The 16,938-nt window shown below is 35.8% G+C and overlaps 1 protein-coding gene across 4 annotated transcripts in view; it reads left to right on the top strand.

Annotated features, from left to right (window-relative positions):
- Positions 1–16,938, top strand: part of Abp1 (Actin binding protein 1) — a 282,412-nt gene that overhangs the window by 199,084 nt on the left and 66,390 nt on the right. For 3 of the 4 annotated variants that reach the window (XM_090391759.1, XM_090391756.1, XM_090391758.1), the window contains 2 exons: positions 4,075–4,155; positions 16,613–16,723. In XM_090391759.1, the coding sequence (XP_090247885.1) occupies positions 4,075–4,155; positions 16,613–16,723 (192 nt within the window). The remainder of the gene's footprint in view (positions 1–4,074; positions 4,156–16,612; positions 16,724–16,938) is intronic. The other variant, XM_090391757.1, reaches the window with a different exon arrangement.

The following is a 16,938-nucleotide window of genomic DNA, read 5'->3' as shown; positions in this document are numbered from 1 at the left end:
TATTTAGTTGGCTATCAACAAGTTTAACGTGTGCTATTTAGCCACACTAGTGAGCAATATTCGGCAACAGAGAAAACTAGACCAAGAGCAGTAATCCGCAGATTATCGGCTGCTGCTCCCCATGTCATGCCTATTAGTTTTTGTATTATGTTGTTACGGGTTCTTAACTTAGCAGAAACGTTTGCTAGGTGTTGCTTGTAAGACAGCGTGCAGTCCAGGGCAACGCCCAAGTACTTTGGAAACTTGTTGTTGTGTTGTAGTAAACATCCTTCAAAGAAGATATGTAAAGTGACATCTATCATGTAATTATTAAGGTGAAAGCTTAATACTTCTGTTTTGTCTGGATTGAGCTGGAGCCTCCATTTTTTATAATATTCACCCATAGTTTTCAGATCTTTTGTAAGTACGTCTTCAGCCTGACTCATGTTTTTGTGTCAAATGGCAATTACAGTGTCATCAGCATAACAGAACTTGCGTGAGATGGTAGCAGGCAAGTCGTGTATAGGTTATAAAGTAAGGGTGCCAATACTGACCCTTGTGGAAGACCATTATTAAGTTTTCGTTGTCGGGACATTTTATTTCCTAATATAACTTGAAAGAAACGTTCAGTGAGCATGGAGGAAATTAAGTGTGCAGTCCATTTACATGGGACAATGCTAAGAAATTTGTATATAAGACCTTCACGCCATACTGTATCATAGGCTGCTGTTAGGTCCAAGAAGACAGCGGATGTTTTTTCTTGCTTCTGAAATCCAGCTTCTATGTATGATGTTAAAGTGAGCACTTGATCACAGCAACCACGTTTTTCTCTAAAACCAGCTTACTCAATTGGGACATGCTGCATAAATGGTATGGACAATCTGGTATACAGAAGGCGCTCTAACATTTTATAGGTGCAACTCAATAAAGCAATAGGTCTGTAACTTTTTTTGTTTTAATATTATGTTGTTACTAATGATATCAGATGACTTAAGTCCAGTTAGGGTAGAAATACAAGAAAACAATGATGGTAACAATGTCCTATGTAGCGATAAGTTTGAGTCTATTTGGTGTGAAGTGGAGGTTAACAGAATGAAATATATGGTGGGGTGTTGCTACAGACCTGGCAGCTCAGTTGTAGGGGATGAAGAAATGCATCACCAGTTTAGCCTTATGGTTGCAAAGCGAATGATCATTATGGCTGACTTTAATTTTCCAAACATTGATTGGGTAGAAGAGAAATCTCATGATCAGAAAGAACAGGAATTTATTGAATTGTTGCAGGATAACTTTCTCAAGCAGCATGTGAAAGAAGGAACTCGAGGTCAAAGAGTGTGGATTTGCTCATAGCGTCAGAAGGGATCTCTGTCAAGAATATAGCTATTTTACCATCAATTGGTGACAGCGATCATGCTGTTCTTTCTTTGGAAGTATCTACTTGTATTGAAGCTCAGATTAAAACAGGCTACATGCTGAACTACAAAGCTGGATATTACGATCGACTTTGAAGAATACTATCCTTGGTCCCATGGTATCAGTTACTGAATGGAAAAAATGTCAGCAATGCATGGGAATATTTGAAAAAGTGCTTGAATGAGGTGGTATCTGAATGTATCCCTAGTGTTCGAAGAGTAAATAGGTTGGGTGTGAAATGGATGTGCAGACTTATTAAACTAGAAATCCACAAGAAGAAGAAGATGTGGAAAGAGTATCGTAAGAATAACAGTGAGAGGAGTTATGAAATATATAAAGCTCAGGCTAGAAAAGTAACGAGTATTGTGAGAAAAGCTAAAACCGAGTATGAAAAGAAATTGGCCATGCAAGCTAAAGGCAATCCAAAAGAATTTTATCATTATGCCGCAAGCAAAAGAAAGAATGAATGTGGAAGAATAACTTTATTGAATGCAGATGGTACACGAGTGTCAGAAGCTAAGGAGATTGTTCAGTCATTGAGTGCTTACTTTGCTAAGATATATCAACCAGGTGTATGTAGTATGGTGCACAGTGCTACTGCTATGTTGGATGAAGAGCTAGAGGTTCATGAAAATGAGGTTGAAGAGCTTTTGCATAACCTGGATAAGAATGGGTCAATAGGGAGGGATGGAATATCTGCCCATTTGTTAAAGGAATGTTCAGCTGAATTGGCTAGGCCTTTCACACATTTGTATAACTTGAATCTCAGCTCAGGATTGATACCACAGGAATGGAAGGAATGTAATATAGTTCCATTGCACAAGGGTGGTGCAAAAACTGATGTGTCTAACTACTGACTTATTAGTATCTCTGGTGTAGTAGTGAAGATTTTAGAGAAGTTAGTAAAAACTCGCATACAGAAATGGGTAGACAATCATTCTATACTCTGCAGGGAACAGCATGGGTTTACTAAAGGAAGGTCATGTTTTAGCAATTTGGTTATATTTTATAACAATGTTACGGCCGCGTTGGATAAAGGAAATGGATACACTATGATAATGTCGGATTTTTCTAAGGCATTTGATAGGATACTATACGAGAGGCTGTTGCGTAAACTGGAGAATATGGGATTGGAACATAATCTATTGACTTGGATCAGGGGATGGTTAACAGACAGATATCAAAAAGTGGTATACAGTGGGTGTGAATCTGCAAGACTTAAGGTAACTAGTGGTGTACCTCAGGGTTCAGTCCTTGAGCCATTAATGTTCAATCTGTACATTAATGACTTCAAGCAGGGTCTATCATCAGATTTGCAATTGTTTGCTGATGATGTGAAGATAGGCAGGACAATCAGGGATACTACTGATATTCAGCAATTACAAAATGATTTGAATAGACTGGAAATCTGGGCAAACGAAAATGGCTATCAGTTTAATGTTAGTAAGCATAAAGTTATGCACTTTGGCATGATTAGAGATCCAGCGGCATATTATACTAGCGGGTTATGCTACAAGAAACTGAAGAGGCAAAGGATCTTGGTATATTGGTAGATAAGAATTAAAAGTTCAAAGGTCACATAACAAAAGTTGCAAATACAACTCAGAGGATAATTTCTATGCTAAAGCGAACCTTGACATGTAAGGATAAGGAAGTAATTTTGCCTTTTTATAAGGCTTTGATAAGACCACACTAGGATTACTGTGCGCAGATTTGGTCTCCCGGGTTCCAAGGGGATAAAGAAGCTGTGGAAAGGGTGCAAAGAAGAGTTATAAAGATTATATCTGGATTATAGGATTTAGATTATGAGGACAGATTGAGAGTATGTGGATTACAGAGTCTGGTTAACAGGAGAAAGAGGGGTGATATGATAGAGGTCTATAAACTTTTAAATGGGTGCTATAGCATTTCAAATGATGAAATTTTTCGTTATATGGAGGGCGGGGAGAGAACACAGGGCATCCATGGAAGTTAAGGTTGTTCTCAGTCAAGAAAGGGGTATGAGCTAGGTTTTTCTCTCAGAGAACAGTGAGTGAGTGGAATAATTTGCCCTTAGGGTAGTGAGTGCATCTAGTGTAAATGAATTTAAGGGAAGGTATGATAGCTGGGTTGGGTAATTTACAGCTTCCCTCGATGAGTCTTTGACTCCCTGGAGGTCTCAGATAATAATAATAATAATGTATGGTGAATGTAGCATGAATCGGTGGACCTACCTAGCTGGATTGCAGCATTGAGGTTAGTGGTGAGCTGGTTTGGGAACATGTTTCTTGTCTTTGGTCTTTAGATACTCTTGAAACATACTCTTTCATGTAATGGCCTACATGTTATACATTGCTGCAAACCAATGTAAGCATAATGGAATGCATACATTTTATCCACCTGGAAACAGTTACTTCTAAAAATCTAATGCTTCACATTGCATGACACAAATAGCTCAGGCGGTTCCAGGATCATGAGCATGTTTTTACCATGCATCAACTTTCTTAGTCACTTTAGCATTCATAGGATAAGGTGGAATGAACCGTTTGCAACAGGGATTGCTCCAGTTCATTGTGATGCAACCATATAAGTAAGCATCCTTGCTTGTATGGGGAATGCTTTAGTACAATAAATTGGGCATGTGTGTGTGCATGCATGCACACACACACATATATGAAGAATCTTAACAGTAATTTCATTTAGGAAAAACAACTGCAGGAAGACGCCAAAGAAGAACAGGAAAGAAGAACACGAAGTGAAAGTTTGAGAAGAGAACGGAGTCAGGTTAGCTTATTATTTTTTTTTATCGTATTCATTTGTTTGATAACTGTCACAATTCATAGTTTTACCATGTTAATTGTTAGTTATTCCTTATGGACTGGAATTCATCCTGAAACATTCTAGAAACCTAAAGATTTTCTTTTTTTGCACAAAAGACTACCTTCAACTTTTTAAATAGCTTATCCAATTTGCTAAAAAATACAGTTATTATTTATACATACCAAATTTAAAAGCTCTCTTATTTATGAAAAATTTAATAGAAAGCATTCTCAAGTAATCAGTATAGAAAATATAATATTTCAATATGTCATCATGTAAATGTTAAAAATGTGAGATTATAAGAGCATTTTTATGATATACTAAAATACAAATTAAAAGAAAAAAAAAAAGTGTAATTTCCAATTGAGGAAATTTGCCTTTTTCAAACATCCAAAAATAAATTTCATTGGATATCTCTCCCTTTGAATAAAGGGAGCCTCCATAGCTCAGTCAGTATAGACGATGCCCTTTGGTCGGAAAGACCTGGGCTTGATTCCCGTCAGGGACTTGAGAAAACTTTATCCGGTCTCTTTTTTTACTAAAGTTTAGTTAGCCAGTCTCATACAGAGGTAGGGGGTTTTTTTCACCCGGAAACTCAGGTTTTTCATCCCCCAGAACAGGCAAACTAGCCCCGTGAACATTACAGTCATGAATATGTCCCAGCCAGATGCTGGTCCTGAGCCCAGATAAAATTGGGGGATTGGGGAAAAAATGCTGAACTACCCTGTAAAAATCTCACCAGTAATACTTTGTGGGCAATGCCTACAAAGTCACCTACAGTAGGAAATGACTGAAAGGGGAAATCGGTCAATCTTTGAATAAAGAATTGGATAATCAGTACCAAAAACAAAGAGAAAAATCAGAATTATTTAGAATGTTCACAGTATAACAAAAAGTGATTGCTGGGCATGAGTTTGTGGCAAAATAAAAAAGCTTTCAGGTTTTTATGCAATTTTTTCCCTTGACATTTGTGAAACCAACCAACATACTTTTTGCATTCTTATATGTAGGTAAGAATAGAAACATTAGTAATTCATGACTTCATCAACTGATAGCATTGGTTGGTTTTCTTCCAGTATTTTTAGTTTTTACATTTTGAATAATTACAATATTGGAAATTCTAGTGTGAATACCAAAAACAAATAAGCAGAAAAATCAGAATTATGATTTAGAATGTTCAGAGTATAACAAACAAAGAAATAGAGCTTGGGAAAAAAAAAAGGAACAAGAGAATCTGAACAATATTATTTTTATTACATAACACCTCCAGGGAGTCCAAAGACTCATTGAAGGAGGGCACCTACTCTACAACTAACCACAACAACACCCATGCCATCTACTGCCTACCACCACCACTAGTATTTCCACCGACGATGACAAACATCCATGCTTACGGCAGGATTCACACCTACAGCCTTTTGGCTGGAGAGTGAATACGCTAACCACTCAGCCAACCAGACTGGCATGTATGGATATATTACTGATTTTGGAGAGAAGACATGGAAAACAGGATTGATGACGAGGATAAACAAAGTATGAAAGTTGCCAATTCACTGGAGTAGTAGCCATGGAAGTACCTGTAGAATAGACACACTGCTGAAATGCTGAGTCTGTGAGATAGAGATTGAAGTGAATATGTAAGAGAGGGATCATCAGTGAACTTAATTGCTCATCACTGGACGGCATCAAGAATTTTAAGGAAAGTTTTAGGTGCACCACCCCAAACATGTGAGCAGCATTCTAAATATGCCCATTCTAAGCATGGGCAGATTTGGGATTTGTATATAGTTAGGATGTGGTAAAGAAAATGAAACGTTTATAGGACCACATGGCCTGGGAGAAAGAAATAGAAGAGGAGAGAGATTAGCTGAAGTTGCTGCAGCTTAACAACTCTTTATCATGAACACTTTTTTCAACAAATGCCCAGGAAGAAGATGGACTTGGCAATCACCAAATGGAGAGACAAAAAATGAAATTGACTACATTTTAGCAGACTGTAAAAGACTGGTACAAAATGTTGGTACAATAGGTATATGTTTCACCTATTGTACCAACATTTTGTACAATAGGTGAAACATAGATTCTTACCACAGACTCCTCAGAGCCACTATAAGAATAGACCACAAAAAAGAACAACATATCGGGGCAACATCAAACCACAAAAGACAACCCAAACAGACTACCACAAGTTCAGGAAGTACATAGAAGAGATTGAATGGACTATTAAGAACTATTACATAAATGAAGAAAAAATCTGAAATTCCTGTAAAACAAAAGAAAAGAGAATGACTCTCACCTCAAACTATGGAACTACTGAAAAAGAGAAAAGAACTGAAGAAATCTGAAGAAAATTTTCTAGAATACAAAATTATCTATAAGTTACAAAGGAAAAGAATTCCAGAAGACTACAAAGCTTTCAGGATAGAAAAACTAAGAGAAGCAGTGCAGGCAAAAACCAGCCTGAAAAAAATAGAGAAAGACTTAAATTTTAAACAGTCGATTCCATCTGCTTTACAGGATCAAAATGGAGAAAAACATACTAATAGAAAAAGGATAGAAGAAATTGTGCAGAATTTTTATAATTATCTCTATGCAACTAAGTGTCAAGTTTCAGACCCTATCATTCCAAAACCAAGCAAAATACCAGATGTACTTCCAGAAGAAATAGAACATGCCCTTAAGAAAATGAGTAAAGATAAAGCCTCAAGACTTGATCAATTTAAGGCTGAAGAAATCCAACAAGGTGGACCAGTTATTTTCAAAGCATTGCCTGCCAGATTCATGTGGTACTTTAAAGAAAGAAAGATTCCAGAGGAATGGAAGACCTCAAAAACCGTACTTCTATTCAAAAAAGGGAACAAGGAAGACATAAAAAAACTATCGTCCAATCTGTCCACTTTCGAAGACAACTCCAGTAGAAAGCAGGCAGGATTCAGAAGAGGCTTCTCCCCAATAGATCATATCCAGGTCATTTCACAACTAACAGAAAAATGCAGAGAATACCGAATCCCTCTGTTTCCTCTTTATTGATTTTAAAAAAGCATTTGATACCATAGAACACATTGCAGTCATCAGTTCCTTACTGGAAATAAATGTGGATCCTACTTAGATCCACATGATAAAAGAAATTAACAAAAATCAGACCACACAAATAACCCTATTTGATCAACCTATAAATATATATATATAAAGAGAGGGGTTCGTCAAGGCGATGTGATCTCCCCAAATCTATTTACCAGCACTTTAGAATACATTCTGAACAAAATAGACCTAAATGGAGGAATAAGCATAGATGGTGAAAAACTAAAAATCCTTATGTTTGCCAATGATCTAGTACTGATATCCCACAACCCCAAAGTCCTAGAAGAAATGGGTGAAAAAATATACACAAACAGCAGTAAGATAGGCTTAGAAATGAATCTAGAAAAAACAAAATGGATCAAAAACATCGACACAAGTAACAGTCACCTATGTATTGATAACATCCCTATAGAACAAGTTGACTCCTACAATTACTTAGGATAAACAATAAAAATGAATAATGATTTATCTGAAGAACTAGCCAAAAGAAAGAAAGCTGCATTGTACTACCTTATCCCAGTCCTGAAGATATTTTCAGACGCAAACTTTGTTTGCTCGCACTTGGATAAAGGACTAAACTAAATTTATTATACTGCATGGCTATCATTCAACAGACTGAAAGAAACACTTACTGATCCAAATCTTGACATCTCTGTGAAGGCAAAATTATTTGATAGTGACATACTTCCATCACTCACATATGGATCACAACCATGGAACATGACAAGAAAAGAAGAAGAAACTCTCAGAATAAGTATGCAATAGAACGCAGGATTTGTCACATCAGCAAAATGTAACAGAAACATGGAACTAAGAAAGAGATCAGGCATAAAAGATGTGGTAACTGCTGTATATGAAAGCAAGATGAGATGGGCAGGTCACATAGCCAGACTCAGGGATAACAGATGGACATATAGAATACTCAACTGGCAACTAAGAATAAAGAGAAAAGCAGGAAGACCACCTACAAGATGGAAAGATCCACTAGTGAAATCTATGGGAAGAGAGAGGCTCAAGATCGAGATCGTTGGAGGCATCTTTGCGACCTGCACTCATGGAAAAATCCTGAGTGAAACACAGGTCCATCAAGGTAATATAGTTAGGAGCTGGTTGGATGAAAAATAGCCTTTTGAATGAAAGAATTCCTAGTTTCTTGGATTGTGAGGGTGGATGGGGGGGGGGGGGCTATTGATGTGATGTGTTTATGCCAAGAGAGATTGGAAGTAAACATTAGTCTATGCAGAGAGAGATCTGATCTTGTCTGGTGATTTGTGTGCTACTGTGGGTAAGAGTAGATGAGCTGAGATCTCTTTTGTGAGAAAAAAAGAAAGACTGTGTTGTGGCACTGAATGTGATAAGGTTGTCCTTGCACCATTGGAGGATGGTATGAAGATCAAATTTTAAGGCACTGGTCATAGATGATCTCTGTGGCCTGGGATGTCGGAGTATTGCATGGTTTGTAGAATGAGTGGAGAGTGCTATTTTATTATTATTATTAAAAGAGACCTCCAGGGAGTCAGAGACTCATCAAGGGAGGCCATATACTACAGACACACAACACAAACACACACACACACACACACACCAGCTATCATACTTATTCTTGAATTCATTCGCATTGCTTGCACTCACCACATCCAGTGGTAACCCATTCCAATCACACACCACCCTATAAGAGAAAAATCTAGTCCTCACCCCCTTTTTAGTGACCTTCATCCTCAGCTTCCAAGGATGCCTTCTCATCCTTTCCCCCACTCTCCATAAATTGAAAAATTTCATCAATTGAAATCCTGTATGACCCTTTCATAAGTTTGTAAGTCTCAATCATATCACCCCTCTTTCTCCTGTTTGCTAGTGTCTGCAGTCTACAAATTCTCAATCTGCTTTCATAATCAGTATTCTACAATCCTGATATCATTTTTAACATTCTCCTTTGTACTCTCTCCAATATATCAGAATCACAACAGAAACCAGGAGACCAGACCTGTGCACAATAGTCCAAGTGAGGTCTTATCAAGGCCTTGTAAAGAGGCAAAATAACATCCTTATCTTTACATGTGAACGTTCGTTTCAGCATTGCAATTATCTTTTGAATTGTATTCAAAAGATAACTTCAACTTCCTATCTATTAGCACCCCAAGATCCCTAGCCTCATCAGTTTCTTCTAGCCTAATCCCACCAATATAAAACGACATTGGATATCTAATTATGTCGAAGTGAATGACTTTACATTTAATGACATTGAACTGACACCCATTTTCCAATGCCCACAATTCCAGCCTATTCAAATCATTCTGCAAAGACTGCAGAGTATATCAGCAACATTCTCGATTACCCTACCTTTCTTTGCATCATCATCAAATAGCTGCATGCCGCCTGTGAAAACCTTCCCAATATTATTAATGTGCAGACTCGCATCCCCCGTATACTACTTTTTGATATCTGTCAGTTAGCCATCCTCTTATCCACGCTAATATTTTATAATCCAAACTCATATTCTCCAGTTTATGGAACATTCTTCCATACTGTATTCTGTCAAAAGCCTTAGCAGAATACAAAAGTATCATGGTGTATCCATTCCCCTTGTCTAGTTCAGTGGTAGCATTGTTATAGAATGTGAGCAAGTTGCTAAAACATGACCTCCCCTTAGCAAACTCATGTTGTTCATTGCAAAGTAGAGATTCACTGTCAACCCATTTCTGAATGCCAGTCCTAACCAATTTTTCCAAAATCTTCACTACCACTCCTGATATACTAATCGGTCAGTAGTTGGATACATTGGTCTTTGCACCACCCTTATGCAATGGAATAATTACCATGCATTCCTTCCATTCCTGTGGAATCTTCCCTGTTCTGAGATTAATATTAAACATCCTGGTCAAAGGAATGGCCAGTTCAGCTGAACACTCTTTTAGCACGTGTGCTGATATTCCATCAGTCCCTATTGCTGAATTCTTATTCAATTTGTGCAACAGCTCTAATACCACGGCCTCACACACCCGCGTTTCTTCATCTAGTGAAGAGGTAACAGTAAGCTCAATGTTGCTTTTACCAGGTTGATAGCTTTTAACAAAATGGGCACTCATTAACTGAACAACCTCTTCTGCATCTGTAACCCTCACACCATCTGGATTTAGAAGAGTTATTCTTTCAATAACTCTTCTAAATCCCCCCCCCCCCCTTGGGAGTTGGCAATCTTCTGGTGAAAAGTATTGCTATACTCTTTGGGGATTCACTTATAATCTCCATTTGGAGAACCATTGTTCTAGTTTTAATAGGTTTTTTTGCAGTTTTTTAGTGATGAGATGTGGTTGTAGAGATCTGGCAAGTACTGCTGTATCATCCGCATAAAGTGCTAAGATGGCTGACATTGGGTTGTGTGGGATGTCTGCCATATATATCAAGAATAAGATCGGTGCCAGTAGGGAACCTTGGGGAACTCATGCAGAGATCCATCGCTGACTGGAAACTGTACCATTTATTTTGACTTGTATGGGTCTGTCCTGGAGGTAAGATTTAATTAGGTGGATGATTCTTGATGGTATGCCTGCTGAGATGAGTTTGTGTAGTAATCCAAAGTGCCATATCTCATCAAAAGCTTTCGCTATGTCGAGAAAAACTGCTCCAGTGTGCTGGTGCCAATTGTAGCTGGTGGTGATGTACTCAATTATCCTATGAATTTGTTGAGTAGTACTGTGATGTTGTCTAAAGCCAAATTGTTCCTTTGGAAGGATATTTAACTCATTTACTGAGGCTTGATGTTTGGAGAGGATGATTTTTTTGACAATTTTGCCTAAGTTTGAGATTAAGCTGATGGGTTGATAGCTATCAGGCAGGTGTGGATCTTTATCTTTACTCCTCAGTTGATCATAATTTCCTACTTTATAGTTCTGCATGTATCCTTTTCTGAATGGAACATTCATAAACTTAGTCACTTCCCAAGTGATAACCACATGATCACTGTCACCAATTGGAGGCAGAATAGTTACGTCTCTAACTGAAACACTATCTGACTTTATAATCAAATATAGTTATAAGTATCAATAAACTTTGGCAGTGTTTCATAATGGTGACTGAGACAATGCATGGAGATGACAGTTTTGAAGTTCAACATCTATGGTACATTTTGCCTGGTAGATAAAAAAAAAAGTATCATTATTTTATTTTAATAAAGTGAAACTGTATAATAAAACGTCTTTCTTACCTGAAAGCTTATTTCACGTTTCGTCCTACTATTGAAGTTAACTGGAGTTTGATGTTGGAATGTGCATATATTGAAGCATCAGCAAACTGATCAAAGACTGTTTATTGAGTTGCTATGGAGATTTGAAGGAGAATATGGGTTCCTGTTTAGAGTGAAGAAACAGTTATGGTAATGTATTTTTTCAGGGACTTATAGGTTTTATCTGGAAGTATTTATTCTTTCACATGGTGTATGACCACTAGAAGATTGAAATCTAGAAAGCTTCTAATGTTTTTCTTGTTTGAAAAGGATAAACAGTAGTAGCCCAAATGTGGAAATAGCAAATTTGATAATGGTATTTGATCTGTCAGCAGATGAAAAAAATGGAAGACAGAACACTTGTTGTATATCAAGCAGAAAGTTGTGTTTTCTTCTAAATAGTATTTCTTCATGATAATGTGTATTACAGAATACTGAAGCCAAGAAGAAAACTAATATTCAGACACCCCCCCCCCCAAAAAAAATAATAATCAGCTAACGCGTTTTATTCTTGTATAGGGAGTTGGCGAGGACATTTTAGCCCTATCTGACTTTTGGAATCTGCTCGGTTAACCTAGTGGCTGTGCGCTTCGCAACCATATGCCTGGGGAAGGAGTGTCCTATGTTCGATTCCTGTCAGAGACCTGAGGAGCTCAAGGATCTACATCCATAGCCAAGTTAGCCGGTCTTGGGTGTAGGTAGTAGTTGCCCCTCCCCCCAGTTTATCTGTTTTTTTTTAAATCCGCAAGCAGGCAAACTGGCCTGTGAACACACATGGACTACAGTCATGAATACCTCCAATAGGGATGCAGCAGAGGAATGGCGCGCCTGCTGCATTATTTCGGCATGACTCCTCATTAGGAGGAGACCCAACCTGTCTGAATCAGATGGAAGGGAGAGATAGATAAACTTTTAGAGACTGAGGGGGCAGTTTAATCTCCACCAGTAGCCAGTCAGAGATAGCGGCCCAAGACTAATTATTCATGGCATCTTGTGAAAACAGGTGATTGAGAAGTCTGCCATCTCATGGTCCCTAATCCTAACACTATGTTTACTGTTTGACAAAGAAAAGAACTGTATTCATAATGAAGGATTGTTTAGAGAACTGTAAAGCCAACAGTTTACTGTAAGTGTTTTCTCTCCATGAATAACTTCCTGAAGCAGGTTAATTTTTCTGATAATTTTTTAGAGTGAAGCCTACTTGAGGTAAGACAAAATTATTTATTTGGAAAGAATGTTGACTTTGAATCAGAGTGAGATGATTCTTATTTGGGAAGTGATTTTATTGGAAAGCTAAAGTTGCCATATTCTGGATAGGATTAGCAAAAGAATTTGTTTTTTTTCCTTTGTTGTTATAAGATTTTTTTTTTTAAATTCCTGAAATTAAATTTAATGACTGAGCGTGAGAGAGAAAGTGTATCTCTTTTGATTTGTATCATGTATATAAATGTAAATAATTATTTGTACTTTTTTATATTTATTAAATAATGTTTCTTTTGTATTGCATTTCTTTTGTCTTATTTTATGAAACTAAGATAACTGAATGCAATGTATGCAATTTTAAAATATTTTGGAAAATTAAAATTGCTTTAAAGCAGATAAATATTTTGGAAAGGAATTAGAAATATGTAAGAGTGTATTTAGTGCACAAGCTGAAAGAGGTATCTTCTAAAAGCATTGTAGAAACGATGTTCAGTGCCCTAGGACATAAACAGCAGTCTACAGTGCTGCTACATCTGGAGATGTTAGAATGTCATTTTAAGTTTGAGATATAGAGAAAAAAAAAAGATCATCTGTGATTTTGAGCATACTTTTTGATGTAGCTATTATGAGTTTTAGTAACTTCGCTACATGCTCATGAGACAGGAGTGGGATCATTGGATATTTTTTGATACTTGTTTTGGTCCGTCAAGATTTCTGTGATTTTATTATAATAATCAACTTTCCTTACGATAAACACTAATGTGATTTATCCCTATTCTGATCCCCTAAGCAATAGTAATAAAATCAAAAATAAAAGCCAATATCATAAAAAAAAAAAAATCTGTTAATGATAAAACAGAAATTGGAATTAAAAACCATATCCTGCACAGTGAGAAACCACAATCTTAGACTAGTGTAAAATAATTAAATTACCCTATATTCAGAATATATATATATATATATATATATATATATATATATATATATATATATAAAGCTTTAACTATATTTTTAAACATTGACTACAGATTAGTTTTTTCTAATAATTGCAAAATGGTTACCCTTACTAAACCTAAATTCACACACATAAATTCACACACATACAAAGAAATATTTGAATACCACAACATAGTGTGCAGATTCTTTTTCCAATCTGATCGTAACATAATCTCTACAGGCTCAATGATTATATGGATGTTACCATTGCAAGAACACTTTTGCAGTTGTCCATATTCCTAATCACCTAAGCAATAGTAATAATAACAAGAATAAATGCCAAAATAATAAAAAAATCTATTAATGATGTTAAAACAAATTGCAATCCACACATTCAAACAAAACCCTATCCTTCAGATTGAGAAAGCGAAACAACAAAATTAAGTTACAGATTTCAGAAACCATAGTCATAAAACTAATAGCAACTATAAACATCCATTGCCCCTATGTGATTTTGGAATATTGGAAGTTCCACATCATTAAAATTACTCCCAAGTTTCTACCAATAAAAAACAACTAGTGATTCGATGCAGCTTGTTTTAGTACATTTTGAGACCTTTTTCGCTTTACATCTCATCTCTCATCCCTTAGGAAAGTGCTCCTCATAATTCTGAAAATAATTCCATGTCGAAATGAGTCATACACCGTAAGTATGAGATGTCATTCTTATTTATTTATCCTTTTTTGGTGTTTTTTTAAATTATTTCTCGACATATTTCTTAACCTTTATATTTTTGATCTTTTACAGTTTATCAATTGTTAATTCATTATTCTTGACTTATTCCTGTATAGTCATTCTATTTCCTTCTAAAGTCTTTAAAATATTTTATCGATATACTATTTCAGTTAAATTATCAGGTTTATGAAGAATACTGCATTATTGCAGTTTTAACTTAAATATAATTTAAACATGCGCTTTTCAAAATACATTATACAGTCATACCTTGGTTAACATTTCCTCTGGTAACAAAGCCTTGATATAACAAAATCTGCAATTTCAAACCCCATTTTACATAAAATTATTAAAATTTTAAGGTCAATGCCCAGCAATCATCCGATTGGCGAATGCCGGTGACTCGTCACGTACCTGCAAGTTGTGGGTGTGTCTGTTTTAACAGTTTCACGCATCATCTGCTTAATTTAGTAATTGCTTACACTTCATAGGATGTGTTTCAGTATGGTGCATTGCAATAAATTTAGTTAAAATGTCAAAACAAGGAAAAGAAAAGCAATTTCTTTAGAAACTAAATTAAATATCGTACAACGTGTTGAAAGGGGTTAAGGAAAATCCGCACCAATTTTATCTTAAAGTTGACTGCACCAATTCTAAAGAATGTTGGCACATTCTTTAGAATTGGTGCAGTCAACTTTAAGAATGATACTTAGTCAATCAGAAAAAGTAAAACAGTCTGCTCAGAATTGTACAGATGTTACAGCAGCAAAATTTAACTCACTTAAAGAGTCCAATTTTAGAAAAAATTGAAGAAAATGTTAAGTTTGTGGATAGGTGATATGTTGTAACGTCATATGCCTTTAACTCAAATGGTGATTCAAGAAAAAGCATTATTTTTGTTTAATCACCTGAAATCTAAACACAAACTGAAGAAATTGCAGAAAATTTTGCAGCTTCTTGTGAAATTTGAGAAATTTAAAAAACAGGCCAGAATTCATAGGGTAAAATTATCAGGAGCAGCTGCAAGTGCAGATGTTGAAGCTGCAAATAAGTATAGAAAAACTAAAGGAAATAACAGAACGTAAAATTTTTTCACCAAATTTGGTGTTCAATGTTGACGAAAGCAGTTTGTTCTGGAAATTACTACCATCAAAAAGCTTCATTTCTATTGAAGAAAAATTAGCAGCTGGGTTCAAAGCAGCCAAAGACGTTTGATTGAGCCAGATGGCTCAATCAATAGGTTTCGAAAATATCAAAGATGAGGATGTAAGAAATTATTAAATTGAGAAGATGATGTTTTTTCAGTGGAAGATTTAGAAAAACTTGTTAGCAACGAAGTCAAAGAAAATGAAGACGAAATTAAAGAAGTTCCTACCGAAAAAGTGTTAGCAACCAAAGATTTAAAAAGTTACTTGAATGACATTGAAAAACGTTTTAAAAATTTTTCAGTGAAAATGATCCTGATATAGGAAGAAGTGTTATTGTTAAGTGAGCAGTGTTAAATGCAATAAATCCGTATAGGCAATTGTTAAATGAAAGAGAAAAAAAGCATAAACAATCAAATTTAGATTCGTATTTTGAAATGTCGTGATTTTATCTTTGTTAGATATGTAATATTGACTTTTTATTTTGACTAAAATTTTTATTGAATTTTAATATTGAGTAAAATTTTTATTGACTTTTAATATTGACTAAGTTAAGGGAGCCCTTAACTTAAATAAGTTCATGTCACCGAATTGAAGCCTTTGGATCTTCATATAATTAGTAATTTATTAGGACACCTTCTTGGCAAGGGATGTAAGTTCTGTTCACTACAAACTTGGTATTAACAGTGAATAGGTCTACCTATTCACTGATAAGACCTCAATAAAGGTTGAAACTGGTCTGGGTAGTGACCTTCTCTCATAATGTAGAACAGTAATATAGCTCCTAGGAGCTAAGTTCACATTAAGAGTAAATACCAAGACTAGTGATCGGAGCTTGCTCCACCCTTACTATGAGTTGCCGCAGTTTGCACTACCAAAATGGGTCAGGTGATGCACTATCCAGGTATTTGCTCACGCTTGGAGTCGCCGAACTTTATATAGTTTCTATATTTGGCATGAAACTCTTTGAGTTTCTTATTTGGCTAAGAAACAATATAGGATGTAATATCCCTTAACTTAAATAAGTTCATGTCGCTGAATTGAAGCCTTTGATTCTTCATATAATTAGTAATATATTCTTTTTTTTATTTTTATTTTCAGGAAGCACATAATGTTATAGCTCAGCGAACCATAAATGCCCGAGCCATATTTGAGAAGAATACATGTGCCGGTCAGATGAGTACTGTGAAGAACTGGCCACAAACAAAAACAGTAAGTGCATTTTAAACATTCTCTCTCATCTGGTAACTAATCTAAATAGGCATTTTCAAATGCATCTTTAAACCTCTCATGATTGCTGAATTACTCAAAACAGTTAGTAAGAGATTTGAATATTGACTTGTTGTATATATGCTAGAATTTCCTTTTAAGGAAAGTTAATGTAACCATAACTAATCTTGTTTTGTACGAAAAGAATTGGGTTGTTT

Source organism: Typopeltis vanoorti, chromosome 4 (genome assembly GCF_054136105.1).
Source record: "Typopeltis vanoorti isolate ZY-2024b chromosome 4, IOZ_Tvanoo_1.0, whole genome shotgun sequence".
Taxonomy (NCBI): Eukaryota; Metazoa; Arthropoda; class Arachnida; order Uropygi; family Thelyphonidae; genus Typopeltis; species Typopeltis vanoorti.
The sequence above is the reverse complement of the archived record's forward strand: the minus strand, read 5'-3'. Positions and strand labels throughout refer to the sequence as shown.